Source organism: Typopeltis vanoorti, chromosome 3, assembly GCF_054136105.1.
Source record: "Typopeltis vanoorti isolate ZY-2024b chromosome 3, IOZ_Tvanoo_1.0, whole genome shotgun sequence".
In the NCBI taxonomy this organism is placed as follows: domain Eukaryota; kingdom Metazoa; phylum Arthropoda; class Arachnida; order Uropygi; family Thelyphonidae; genus Typopeltis; species Typopeltis vanoorti.
Genome location: NC_143551.1, coordinates 39,068,024 through 39,082,079, shown reverse-complemented (window position 1 = coordinate 39,082,079; position 14,056 = coordinate 39,068,024). Strand labels below are relative to the sequence as shown.

The window sequence follows — 14,056 nt, the reverse complement described above, 5'->3', positions numbered from 1 at the left end:
ATTCTCAACCATTTCTCAAGTATACTTGCATAGATCTTGCCAGCAAAACTCAGTAGGGAAACAGCTCTGTAATTCTCAAATTAAGTTTTATTTCCCTTTTTATATATGGGTACTATGAGAGCTCTACTCCAATCATCGGGAATTCGTCCCTCTGTCCAGGCTTTCTGAACTATGCAGTGCAGCCATTGTAAGACTCTTATGCCACCATACTTCAGTATTTCTGTTCGAATATCATCTACTTCTGCTGCCTTTCCACATTTCATGCCTTTGATGGCTTTTTCTACTTCAAGTATGGATATGTATTCCTGACTGCCAGTGTTTGTTTTTTTTTACCACTGTGCTGTGATCACTGCTTGTTTCATTTAGCAGTTTTTCAAAGTAATTACTCCATACTTCAAGCATATCTTTTTCTCCTGTTTTCATGTCACCTTTATCATCTCTAACTCCTTTTACAGCACTCTTTCCTCCATTTCTAAGCTTCTTCAACAACCTCCAGAATATCTTGCCACCTTCTTGATATTTATTTTCTATGTTCTTGGCAAAGTCCTCCCATGACTTTTGTTTAGCTAGCTTTACACAGTGTTTAGCATTCTTATATTTGTCTCTGTATTCTCTAAGAGCACGAGCTGACTTATTTGCCAGAACTTTTGATATGCTTTCTTCTTTTCCTTCACTGCCTCTTTAACTTCCTATGTCCACCAGGGAGTTCAGATTTTTTTATCCTTGCAGACAACCTCACCACATGCCTCTCTGGCAGAATAAATCAATGTTTTCTTCAGAGTTTGCCACTGAATCTCCAAGGTTTGATTCCTGTTCTCAAACTCTTTCATTTTTTCTTCAATAATCTTTCTATATTTTAGTCTACAGTTCACATCTGAGAACTGCTCAACTTTTATTCGCTTTAAAACTTTCTTACATGTTATTCTTTTCAATATGAAATTCAATTTTATCCTGCTCAAGACTAAATAGTGATCACTTCCTATTTCAAATCCTCTGTACACTCTGGTAGCCTGCACCAGGGAGAAAACATCACTATCAACAATAACATAGTCAATGAGACTTTTCTTATTCCTTGTCTCTTCTCTCCATGTGAATTTGTGCACATTTTTATGTTGGAACATGGTGTTAGTAATAACCGGTCCATGTCCTGAGCAGAAATCCAACAGGTATTTGGCATTATTATTAGCTTTGCTCTATTCTCCAAATTTTCCCAAAATATTTTTGAATGTCTGACAATCATTTCCTACTCTGCTATTCAGATCCCCAAGGACCAACTTTTCCTTTTTCATTGTGTCAGCTGCTTTTTCTAAAGCATCAAAAAATTTCTCCCTTCTACCTTAGTAGAACCTTCTGTGGGACCACAGGCACAAATAAGTCTCATTGTCCAGTTCCCCATTCTCATATTTGCCCACATCACTCTACTTGAGACTGACTGCCATTCAAGAAAATTAGCCTCATATTTTGTGTTGAATACTATGGCTACTCCTTCTTTTCCTTGTTTGTCATTGCCTGAATATAACATTTTGTATTTATTGCTCAGAAAGATCTCACCAGTTTTTGTCTATAACATTATTACTAACTTCCTGTCAACATTTTCTTTCAACTTAATCTGTTACTTATTAGATCTTCAAATACTATCAGTTCTTACATTCTGACTTACAGATGCATAAGTTGATATGTCTTTGCATACTGTCTTAAATAGACTGATCTGGTGTTTGGGCTATTTCTTTTTTCTTTCATATAAAGCTTATTTAACAATTTCCCTCCATACCAGTTTTGCTTACGTGCCTTCATATTTAATGTTATCTTCACTATGCATAAATATTCATTATTGAGAGTAGCTAAGTATTTGCCATGTTCTGGCCTATATATTTAATTTAGTCTTTTATATCTGATTTTCTCAGGATTGTTACAGATTACTTATTCAACTGATTTAAATCCTGAAGATTTGTAATTGATTTATTTAAGAGAATGTCATCATCTGCATAAAGTACAGTTTAATATGTGATCATCATCATCAAATTCCTGCCATGTACCCTCAAGGGGTGTACAGGATATGATAGTACTACATGAAAAAAATTGCATCATTAATAACTTCCTATCTACAATTTTCCTCCAAATCAGTCTGTTACTTGTCAAGACTCCAACATTATCAGATCTTATATTTCTGTCGTCTAAGGCACATTTCACCGTATCAATCCACCTATATCTTGATCTTCCTCTGGGTCATTTTCCTACCAACCTGGCAGAGAACACATGTTTTGCTAATCTTTTCTCTCCCATTCTATTTAAGTGACCATACCACCTGAGATTAGCTCTGCTAACGCATTTCTGGATGCTGACAATGTCAAGTTCTTTCCTAATATCCTCGTTTTTAATATGATATTGCCATTGATGCCAAAATAAAAAACGATGGTACAACATGACAAAAAGTTTAATATGTGATAAAGTTTAATGCTATTTTGTCAGAGGTTGTCCTACTTGATACCTTTGTAGCCAAAGGATAGGTTGAAAGTGGCTGGAGGAAAGGCATTCTGTGTGAGAGAAACTTGCACAACGTTATGATCCGAGGTACCAAGAGAAGTGACCACCATGGCGTATCTGGAAGGAGACGTGGTTAAAAAAAGGTTGGAAGTTGCTGAAAGAGTAAAGGTTATCAGGAATTCATATAGGTAGATGTACAATTTGCATTACTTAGGTCCACATTACATCCAACTTGTTCAGTGAAGCTTGAAAATGGGAACCAGTCACAGTTGAGAACATTAAGGGCACCCAGGAAGATGTTTTCACTATCGGGAGAGCTGGATTGCCAAAATTGAGCTTCACGGATAAGAATGGGAAAATTTGTATATAGTACAAATCTTCACCTTTTCCAAAAAAAAAAAAAAAAAAAAAAAAAAAAAAACTAGTTTCATCAGAATGGTTTCCAGAATTTGGAGAGCAGTAAATACAGCAGATGAATATTACTGAATGGGACAAGGAAATCTTGAGCCAGAGGAAGGTCAAGGGAATGTCAGATCTCACAAAGGCACAGGTGGCACCCTTGTGGTAAAACGAATCACAAAGTGTGTAATTTGGACACTGAAGGCGGACTGTTGACGCTACTACAATTTGGGTTCTTAAAGAGTAGGTCTGGTGTAAATGTCTGAAAGTGGTGATGGATTAATGATTCTACTATGTTTTGATTATTTTTCTCAGATATATCGATGTCTTGGTTTTCACTTGGATATTTAATATTATCCTTCCACTTTTAATTCAGAGATGACATCTTGAAGTTCTGTAGAGCTGCCTAAAAGGACAATGTCATCAGCAAATCACAGCCAATTTACTCCTTTCCATTTCCTATAATTATTTTTCCATTCCAGAATTTCAATATTTCTATTAGGGATGTTGTAAATAGTTTAACTGAAAATGCATATTCTCTTGACTAACTTATCTTTTTGAAGAGGGAATTTCATATCATCATCAAATTCCTGCAATGTACCCTCAAGGGGTGTACAGGATATGATAGTACTACATGAAAAATTTCATCATTACTAACTTCCTATCTACAATTTTCCTCCAATTCAGTCTGTTACTTGTCAAAACCCAATATTATCATTATCAGATCTTATATTTCTATCGTCTAAGGCACTTTGTACCGTATCAATCCACCTATATCTTGGTCTTCCTCTGGGTCATTTTCCTGCCAACCTGGCAGAGAATACTTGCTTTGCTAATCTTTCCTCGCCCATTCTGTTTAAGTGACCATACCACTTGAGATTAGCTCTGCTAACATTCCTGGATGCTGACAATATCAAGTTCTTTCCCAATATACTCATTTTTAATATGACATTGCCATTGATGCCATCTGTTCACGTCTCTAATCTTCCTCAGGATTCTCATATCTGCGGTCTCTAGTCTTTGGTCAAGTCTTTTACTTCTGACCCAGCTCTCAGATCCATAAGTTAAAATTGGTTTGAACACAGTCTTGTATACAGCTAATTTAGTGTTCCGACTAATTTCTTTCTTATTCCATATGAATTTATTCAATTGACTTCCCACGATACCAGCTTTGCTGATTCTGTTGTCTATTTCTATATTTAGTTTACCATCTTCAGTAAAAATCGTGCCTAAGTAGCTGATATGTTTTACTTGTTCCACAGGTTCTCCATTCACAACACAGTTGACATTTTCAATGATTCTGCCTATTTTCATTGTCTTTGTCTTTTTATTGCTGACCTTCATACCAAATTTATTACAACAGTTATTCAATTTAGTCAGAGAATCTTAAGACTTGTAGAGGATTTATTTAGAAGTATAACATCATCCGCATAAAGCAAAGAGCTGACATTAACATCTCCAATTTTGATATCATGTTTAATACCACTTTCCTTCATAATGATCCATATAGATAATGAATAACAGAGGGGATAACGTACATCCTTGTCTGACACCAGATTTAACATTAAACCATCTTCCTATACTTCCTTCAATTCTAACTGCTGACTTACAACTGAAATAAAGACTATGTATTGCTTGATATAATGCCCTAATGACACCATATAACTGTAGCGTATTGAATAGCTTCTCTCTTGGCAATGATGGTACAACATAACTAATCTATGCTTTAAATGGTTACCCAAAAAGACTCTATAACAAGATTCTCTTTACTGATATGCCACATCGACAATGTGATGACGTCCAATACATCAGTACAATTACGATTCCTTTTATCAGCAACCTTTCCAAAAAATCAGCTAACCTTTTAAAACCACATAAGATCAGAGTGGCATTCAAACCAATCAACACTATTCGGAAATTTTTAAGATCACCGAAAGATCCTCACCCATTCTACAAGTACTCTGGAGTATATAATATACCTTGCTCATGTGGTATTAGTTATGTAGGTCAGACCTCTAGAAGCTTTGAAACGAGAAAGAAAGAAAGAACACATAAGATATGTCAGAAATAACAGACAAGACATTGAAGGCCTTTCATGCCATTTTGCCTCTACTAACCATAACATTGAGTGGGATAAGAGCCTTATGCCATACATAGAAGATAACTACCATTCAAGAACCTTTAAAGAAGCAGCTATAGTCGCCCGTAAAACTGAAAACCTAAACAAGAATCAAGGTCTAATTTTACCAGAAATTTGGAAAACTTTTATCAGATCATTAAACATCAAAGAAATGAACTTTCATAACAATTACGTCATGAGCCATTACGAATAAATCACGTTAACGAGACACGCACATTGTCATGCACAATACCAATTTTTTGTATGAATTAGAACCATCAGTTATAACCTAGTCTGTAACCTTCATTTTAGCTTACTAGTTTGTATTCCCTGAGGATGCCAATAGAAAAATTGGCGAAACATGTAGGAGGATAAAATAAAGCTACTTGACAAAGATTATATAAAAAAAGTGTAATAGTCTTATAACTAATCTATATTTATAGGTTGATCAAATAGGGTTCTGATTTTTGTTAATTTCTTTTATCATGTGGATGTAAGTAGGGTCCACATTCATTTCCAGTAAGGCACTGATGACTGCACGGTGTTCTATGGTATCAAATGCTTTTTTTAAAATCAATAAAGAGGAAACAGAGAGATTCGGTATTCTCTGCATTTTTCTGTTAGTTGTGAAATGACCTGGATATGATCTATCGTGGAGAAGCCTCTTCTGAATCCTACCTGCTCTCTACTGGAGTTGTCTTCGAGAGTGTGTTTTGGATTCTGTTCAGTATTACTCTGTTCATGATTTTATACATGTGAGAGAGTAGACAGATTGGACGATAGTTTTTTTATGTCTTCCTTGTTCCCTTTTTTGAATAGAAGTATGGTTTTTGAGGTCTTCCATTCCTCTGGAATCTTTCTTTCTTTGAAAATAATTGGTCCACCTTGTTAGATTGCTTCAGCCTTAACATGATCAAGTCCTGAGGCTTTACCTTTACTCATTTTCTTAAGGGCATGTTCTATATCTTCTGGAAGTACATCCGTATATTGCTTGGTTTTGGAATGATAGGTTCTGAGACTTGGCACTTAGTTGCATATAGATCATTATAAAAATTCTGCACAATTTCTTCTATCCTTTTTCTATTAGTATGTTTTTCTCCATTTTATTCCTGTAAAGCAGATGGAATTGACTGTTTAAAATTTAAGTCTTTCTCTATTTTTTTTTTCAGGCTGGTTTTTGCATCCTGAAAACTTTGTAGTCTTTTGGAATTCTTTTCCTTAGTAACTTACAGATAATTTTGCATTCTAGAAAATTTCCTTCAGATTTCTTCAGTTCTTTTCTCGTTTTCAGTAGTTCTATAGTTTGAGGTAAGAGTCATTCTCTTTTCTTTCACAGGAATTTCTAATTTTTCCTTGCACTCATTGAATTTATTAATAAAGTCAATATAGTCATCATTTATGTAACGGTTCTTAATAGTCCATTCGGTCTCTTCTATGTACCTCCTGAACTTGTGGTAGTCTATTTGTTTGGGTTGTCTTTTGTGGTTTGATGTTGCCCTGATATGTTGTTCTTTTTTGTGGTCTATTGACCACTAAAAAGAACAACATATCAACAACTCCTTAGAGCCATTATAAGAATGGCTCTAAGGAGTCTGTGGTCAGAATCTATGTCGAAGTATGTTTCGCCTATTGTACCAACATTTTGTACCAGTCTTTTACAGTCTGTTAAAACGTAGTCAATTTCATTTTTTGTGTTTCCATTCGGTGATTGCCATATCCATCTTCCTGGGCATTTGTTGAAAAAAGTGTTCATGATAAAGAGTTGTTCAGCTACAGCAAATCTCTCTCCTCTTCTATTTCTTTCTCCCAGGCCATTTTGGACCTATAAACTTTTTGCTTTCTTTTCCACATCCTATTTTGACATTAAAGTCACCACCAACGAATGTGTATGTTGACTTGTAATTTAATGCCTATTCAAGATTCATGTAAAAATTTTCTATTTCTTGATTATCAGCTACAGATGTTGGAGCATAGCAGATATTAATTTAATTGTTCTATTGTTCTCTATTCCAATTAGGAGTACACCTATTCTTTCAGATTTGAAAGAATAGGTGTACTTTTCCTATTCTTTTTGATGTTACAAGAAAGGCTTGACTTGGTGAGCTTAGATTTAACAATGAAGCCCACTCTGCCTTGTTTGAGGATGCTCTGAGGAGTATCTGTGAGCCATCATACAATCTTGCTGTCAGTTCTTTCAATCTTTTTGTTTCATTCACTAGCAGGATATCTAAGTTGATATTGGTTAGTTCTTTGATTAATAAATCTATTCTGTAGTCTCTTGCCAAAGTTTGAGTATTGAGGGTACCAAATGCCATTTTCATAGATTTAAGAGGTGGGCTGTTTTCATCTGCAAGATTCTTAGCACCCACTGTAGAAAGGTAAGTGTGGGCTGCGCAGGACTCGGGGCCATTTCTGTTGTTGCAGTGGTGGCATCTTTGCTGTGGTCGCATATACACTTCTCCTGACCAGGGTTCTGAAGTGTACTTAGAGTACAAATGGAAGAGTTGAACAAAGATTTACATGACGTCTCATTTCTAAGCATTCTGGACTGTACCAAGAAAAGACACTTATTTCCTTTTCTTCTAAGGAATGAAGATAGCCTTATTTTTTGTTTTAAATAAAAAAAGTACAAAAGATCTCTATATGCTTATTTTAAGATGATGTTGTGGTCTAATCTTAAGATAAGCTCATTAGAATAATTCTTTAAGCAATACACTTAATCTGGACATAATCCAATTTGATTCAGCTTTTACAACACTAGTAATGTCTATTCCCACTATGTTACTGGTAATAGCAATATCTTGACACTGGTTCAGGACACAAGAGTACACAGAGGGTCTGAAATAGAAAGTTATTAAAATTTAGTTTAGAGCATGATAAAACTCAATATCATACTGAAAAGAAAAGTGTGTAAGAAATTTTTGAAAAGAAACAAAGCTGAGCAGATTTCAGAAGTAATTGTACACTCAAATATACAAATATTGGAGGGGAAAAAATGAAAGTTTGAAAATAAGAAATAAACAAAAACGCACATGTAAATAATGTAGAGATTGAAAAATCAAAGAAGAATAGTACAGTACTCACCTTTTCTGAAGCTGTTGCTATTTTTGTTCCACTAGAATTGAATGCCATTGCAGCAAGAGGATTATCATGAGCTGGAATCATAATCTTTGCTTGCTGGAGAAAAGAGAGAGAAGTATGTATGTATGTATATATATATATATATATATATAAAATTAGTTTGAATGACTATATACCGAGAATGAAAAAACAACAAGGTTTAATATTAAGATACTAGTTTCGCTAAATGATTAAACTTCTTCAGGCATCACAGGCAAAGATTTATACAAAAAATGACAGACATGATAAAATTACATCAACAGATCTAGTATAAAAGACAATAGTATATTTTAAAAACAGGAATGCGAGCTTGAGTTCTAAATTAAAGTTGACTACATGCGTGTGCTGTCACGAGTGTGCCAATACTGAACAGAGGCAATGTGTGCATCAGAAAGATTGAAGCTAAGGCTGTTGTTAATATGGGATGAATCTAGTGAAATTTCTCTAGATTTGATGATCTTTCTTTCGAGTTCATCATAACACACATGGATATTAGAAGTTTTGGCCAGAGTTTTTGTTATGAGGTGTTGGCGGCCTTCATCCGAGTTAATAGAGAAGAGAACGTGGCTAGAGAGAGTGCTGGCTTTGGTCCTATTGTAGGAAATGTCTCTCTGGTGTTCTTAAATACGCAAAAGGATGGATTTAGCTGTCTGGCCGTAATATGGTTTTCCACATTCATACAAAATCTTGTAGAATCCTGGATACTGAGTAGGGAGATGTTTCACTTTAGGTTCACTTAGTATGGAGCGAAGTTTTGGAAACGTAGTGAATCAAGTTCTAATGTTGAATTTCTTAAGAATTTTTGCTAGTTTTGGAGGGGGGGAGAGAGAGAGAGAGAGAGAGAGAGAGAGAGAGAGAGAGAGAGCAATGAAATAAATGCTGTATTTCCTCCAATGATGTATGGCAATGAAATAAAAGCTCTTGGGGGAGAAGAATCTTCAGTAGCAGTAGAGCGAATGGAAAGAGAAAAATTTATCAATCTGTTGAAGAGAGAAACCATTGTTGACAAAAGTCCTTTTAAGTAAATGGAGTTCATTTTCAAGTTCTGTTTCATCTATAAGTAAAGATCTGGCTCAATGTGCCAGGGTTGAAATAATACCAAATTTTTGCGGAGCGTAGTGATGGGAAGAAGCATAAAGGTATCTGTCTGTGCGAGTTGGTTTTCTAAAAATTAATATTTTGATATTTTCGGTGCATCTCGTAAGTTTTATGTCCAGAAAGGAGAGACAGTTGTTGGATTCCAGTTCGAAAGTAAAATGGATATTTTCATGAAACTTGTTGAGGTGGTCTAGAAACAAATTGAGGTTGTTGATGTCGTGTTCCCAGATGAGGAATATATCATCTATATAACGATACCAAATTTTTGGTTTAAGAGTAGAGGAATTAATTGCTTTTTCTTCAAAATCTTTAAGAAATATATCGGCAAGAATCGGAGAGAGAGCAGACTGCCCATAACCAATCCTGAGTTTTGTTCGTAAATCTTTTTTTTAAATTTGAAGTATCCTGAATTTACACAGTGAGAGTAAGGAAAAGAATTTCTTGGATAGTTTGTTCTGGAGAAGATGGAGGACTTCTTGAGTAGATACATTCGTGAAGAGAGAAACTATATCAAAACTTGCCATTAAATCTGATTTGTTAAGTTTAGAAAACCGACTCACACAGACAGATTCCTTCATGCTTCTTCCCATCACTACCCTCTGCAAAAATTTGGTATTATTTCAACCCTGGCACATTGAGCCAGATCTTTACTTATAGATGAAACAGAAATTGAAAATGAACTCCATTTACTTAAAAGGACTTTTGTCAATAATGATTTGTTTCTCTCTTAAACAGATTGATAAATTTTTCACTTTCCATCGCTCTACTGCTACTGAAGATTCTTCTCCCTCAAGAGCTTTTATTTCATTGCCATATATCAGTGCTCTCTCTCCCCAAAACTAGCAAAAATTATTAAGAAATTCAACATTAGAACTTGATTCACTACGTTTCCAAAACTTCGCTCCATACTAAGTAAACCTAAAGTGAAACATCTCCCTACTCAGTATCCAGGATTCTACAAGATTTTGTGTGAATGTGGAAAACCATATTATGGCCAGACAGCTAAATCCATCCTTTTGCGTATGAAAGAACACCAGAGAGAGACATTTCCTACAATAGGACCAGAGCCAGCACTCTCTCTAGCCACGTTCTCTTCTCTATTAACTTGGATGAAGTTAATAGAGAAGAGAAAAAATGTGTTGGCCAATCTACGATTGGCCAAAAACTTCTACTATCCATGTATGTTATGATGAACTCGAAAGAAAGATCATCAAATCTAGAGAAATTTCACTAGATTCATCCCATATTAACAACAGCCTTAGCTTCAATCTCTCTGATGCACACATTGCCTCTGTTCAGTACTGGCACACTCGTGGCAGCTCACGCACATAGTCAACTTTAATTTAGAACTCAAGCTCGCATTCCTGTTTTTAAAATGTACTATTGTCTTTTATACTAGATCTGTTGATGTAATTTTATCATGTCTCTGTCATTTTTTGTATAATTCTTTGCCTGTGATACCTGAAGAAGTTGAATCATTCAACGAAACTAGTTGTATCTTAATATTAAAACCTTGTTTTTTCATTCTCAGTATATAGTCATTCAAACTAATTTTTTATAATATTTTCTACCGAGTAAAGATGAACAATAATATATATATATAATAAAATTCAAAAATATAACTACATGGTGGAATACACACACACACAAACTTCAAAAATATATCTACATGGTGGAATATGGTACAGAAAATGGTTAAATTTCCTATACCATAAACAGGTACTTTAAATGCAATATATTGCTATCCATTAAAATCAGCTTCTTGGTAATATGGCATGCTTATACAAAAGGAACTCTGGCAAAAAATGAGCTGCTTGTTTCAAAAATAATGCCTCACCAGGTAGAGGATATGCCAAATATACATTCTAAATGGTAGATTACTTTCATTGTACAGAAACGCTACCTTTTCATATCAAAGCTCAGAGATGGCTAAAGTAATATCTAGACTCCCGAGTGATGCATGCACGCACAAATATATATATAAAACCATCTCCTTCCCTTCTCTCATAAAACAAATCATATTCTGGAATAATATTACAGACAATTCAGAGAACTGGTTGGCCGAGTGGTTAGTGTATCCGCTCTCCAGCCAAAAGGCTGCGGGTTCGAATCCCGCCTTGGGCATGGATGTTGTGATTGTCTGTGAAAATACTAGTGGTGGTAGCTGGTGATAGATGGCGTTGGTGTTAGATGATGAAGGTTGGTGGAGTAGTGAGACAAAGAGTTGTAGAGTAGATGCCCTCCTTGATGAGTCTTTGGACTCCCTGAAGGTGTGATGTAATAATACTAATATCTTCCTCTGTAGGATAGCACATTAGACCAAACTTAATGATAATGTATTAAAGATTTGTCAGAAAATAGTTTCACTATAAAGGTGATCATAAAGGAATCTAGGATTTTTCCCAAATGTACATCTTCCCACCTAATGAAATTTCTTTAGGTGGGAAGATGTACATTCACCTGCACATCCAGCCTGAAATCATGACAAGTAAAGCCCAATACAATCAAATCATCTACAGCTGGAAACAAAAAACACAACCTCCAGATAAAAACAAAAACATTTGCATTGTTAGAGCAATGTGCCATTCTCAATTATCTCAGTCATTTTCAATAACCTTTCATGTTTATTCTTTGCTTTAGTTGTTATGTTTTATGAGTATTTTGCAAACATGTTATCCTCCAGTTTTCTTTTTTTTTTTCTTCTTAAATGAGTGCAAAATTTCCTTGTTCACTCTGTTAAATTCATTTGATGCCTCTATCATTCCATTTACTAAAAACCTTTTGATTTCTTTCTCTACAGTAGAAATCAATTAATTTTCAACCTTTTCCTTTATTTAAAAAAAAATAATAATAACTTGTTAGAGCAGGGATTCTCAACCTATGGTACACGTACCACTGGTGGTACTTGAGCCACTGCCTTATTGGTACATCTAATATCTTGAATTAAATATAGTGGTATGCCACTGGAAAAGATTGAGAACCCGTGTGTTAGAGGATTCAGAAACTCAGCAACAAATTAATAAAATCAATAAATTCAAACAGAAATAGTGGATATTAAAGATCCATCCTTATTTCATAGCCAAAGAAAAAAAATTAAACACTTCCAAAAATTGACCAGAAAATTTATGAAAATATAACCATCAGTATTTGCATTGCCTTAGCTTGTACTACTTAAAACACACAAGCGCTGCCCTTCCAAAGCTATGGAAAAAAAACCATGTAGCATGGTGAATTGGGAGAGAGAAGAGATAGAAATTCAGTTAGTAGTAAATGAATAAAATAAAAAAATTTTATGCCATAGATGGGAAATGAGCGATTCCACATCATGTAATATCTAACTTATTACAGATAACACAGCTTGATCTTGAAAAAAGATCATTGGAAAAAAGCAGCTAGGGAAGGCGAGATGTAGGATGAGAAAACTAAAAGTTTGGTTTTCATTATAAAGAGCAAATATAGTTTTGAATAAGTTGAAATTTAGGCAATTAGGAATTTTAGGGATAATTTTTTATTGTGATGTCTAATGTGAAGAAATCTCAGGACTATCTTAAATGGAAAGTGAGAAGGGGTTTTTGGTAGAAGCACAAGAATAAATGCAAATTCTTTTTCAAGTACGATTTTGGTACTGTCCTAACCACATTACTGTTCAGATGCTTTCTCTTTCCAAGCACATTTGTAGAGCAGTAATGTACACAGAGTTATTAATCTTGAAGATTCATAGTATTAGCATTAGGTTTGATTAGGCAAGTAGCTTGTTATATTATTGCTGTATTATCAGCTATGGAAGTTGTGAGTTTCTAAAGCACAAATCATTGTCTCAGAGAACATCATTTACATTTAATGATAAAAGGGATAAAACAGGGGAAAAAAATATAGGGGGAGAAGAAACCAGGAATTGTATTCTAGAAACCATACATTTTATCTACTTAAGTCTTTAATAAACAAGATGGTGATACACTAGGCAATTAATGTCCTTTATCACCCTGATTACATTATATAATCAAACAGATGTACAATCAAAAATCACTGAACAGATGTTAGTCTCTAAAATATAAAACAACAGAATAAAAATTTTAAATCCCTTATCCCACTCACAGTATTAAAATACTACAGAGTTTACAACCTTCAGAGGTAGAAATCATGTAATAAAATTAACATCTCCCTTTTTTCTCTCATTGAACTGCTTTAATACATCTCAGAAAATCTGGTACAAATTTTGGTTGGTTTTTAGATGCTGAACTCCATTCTCCTTTTACAGCATTAATGAGTTCCATTCCTCAAGAGAAAAGTCCTGTTCAAACTAAGGCTTTCTCTGCTGGCTGTTATAAATGTTCTGATCATTTTTTTTGTATCATAAACTTCATATTTACAATCAATAGTTTGTAAGATTGTAGCATTATCAGGTTGGAATGTTGGGGCTGGTATAATACAATTGCCATAATGAAGGAGAACCTATCCAAAACATCGATGCCAGTCATGATTTCATGCACTAAAGTGGTCTAAATCTATACTTTGGGAAGCAACCCAACATCGTTATACTGCCATTTTGAAACTTCATTGGGACAACATGCTTTACAAAGTAGATGATGACTTCTTGTCCAGTGAAATACCACCACTTTTTTTATTGGAGACATGAAAAGGGGCCTGTTGCCACAGTTGGTTTCTAGTCAAGACTGATTTCTGGCCCTTTGCATTCCTCCTCACAGTGCAGGTACAAACTGCTTCAATACATCTCAGAAAATTGTACATTCCTACCACTCTTTGAGAACATGTCAAATATATTATACAGACCAGCCTTTCCCATATCTGAGAGTACAACAGCAAAACATTTCTGTA

General features: G+C 34.7%; 1 protein-coding gene across 1 annotated transcript in view; it reads right to left on the bottom strand.

Moving 5' to 3' along the window:
• Window positions 1-14,056, bottom strand: part of Atg18a (Autophagy-related 18a) — a 208,753-nt gene that overhangs the window by 144,722 nt on the left and 49,975 nt on the right. The window contains exon 5 of the mRNA XM_090415570.1: window positions 8,087-8,179. Coding sequence (XP_090271696.1) covers window positions 8,087-8,179 — 93 coding nt within the window. The remainder of the gene's footprint in view (window positions 1-8,086; window positions 8,180-14,056) is intronic.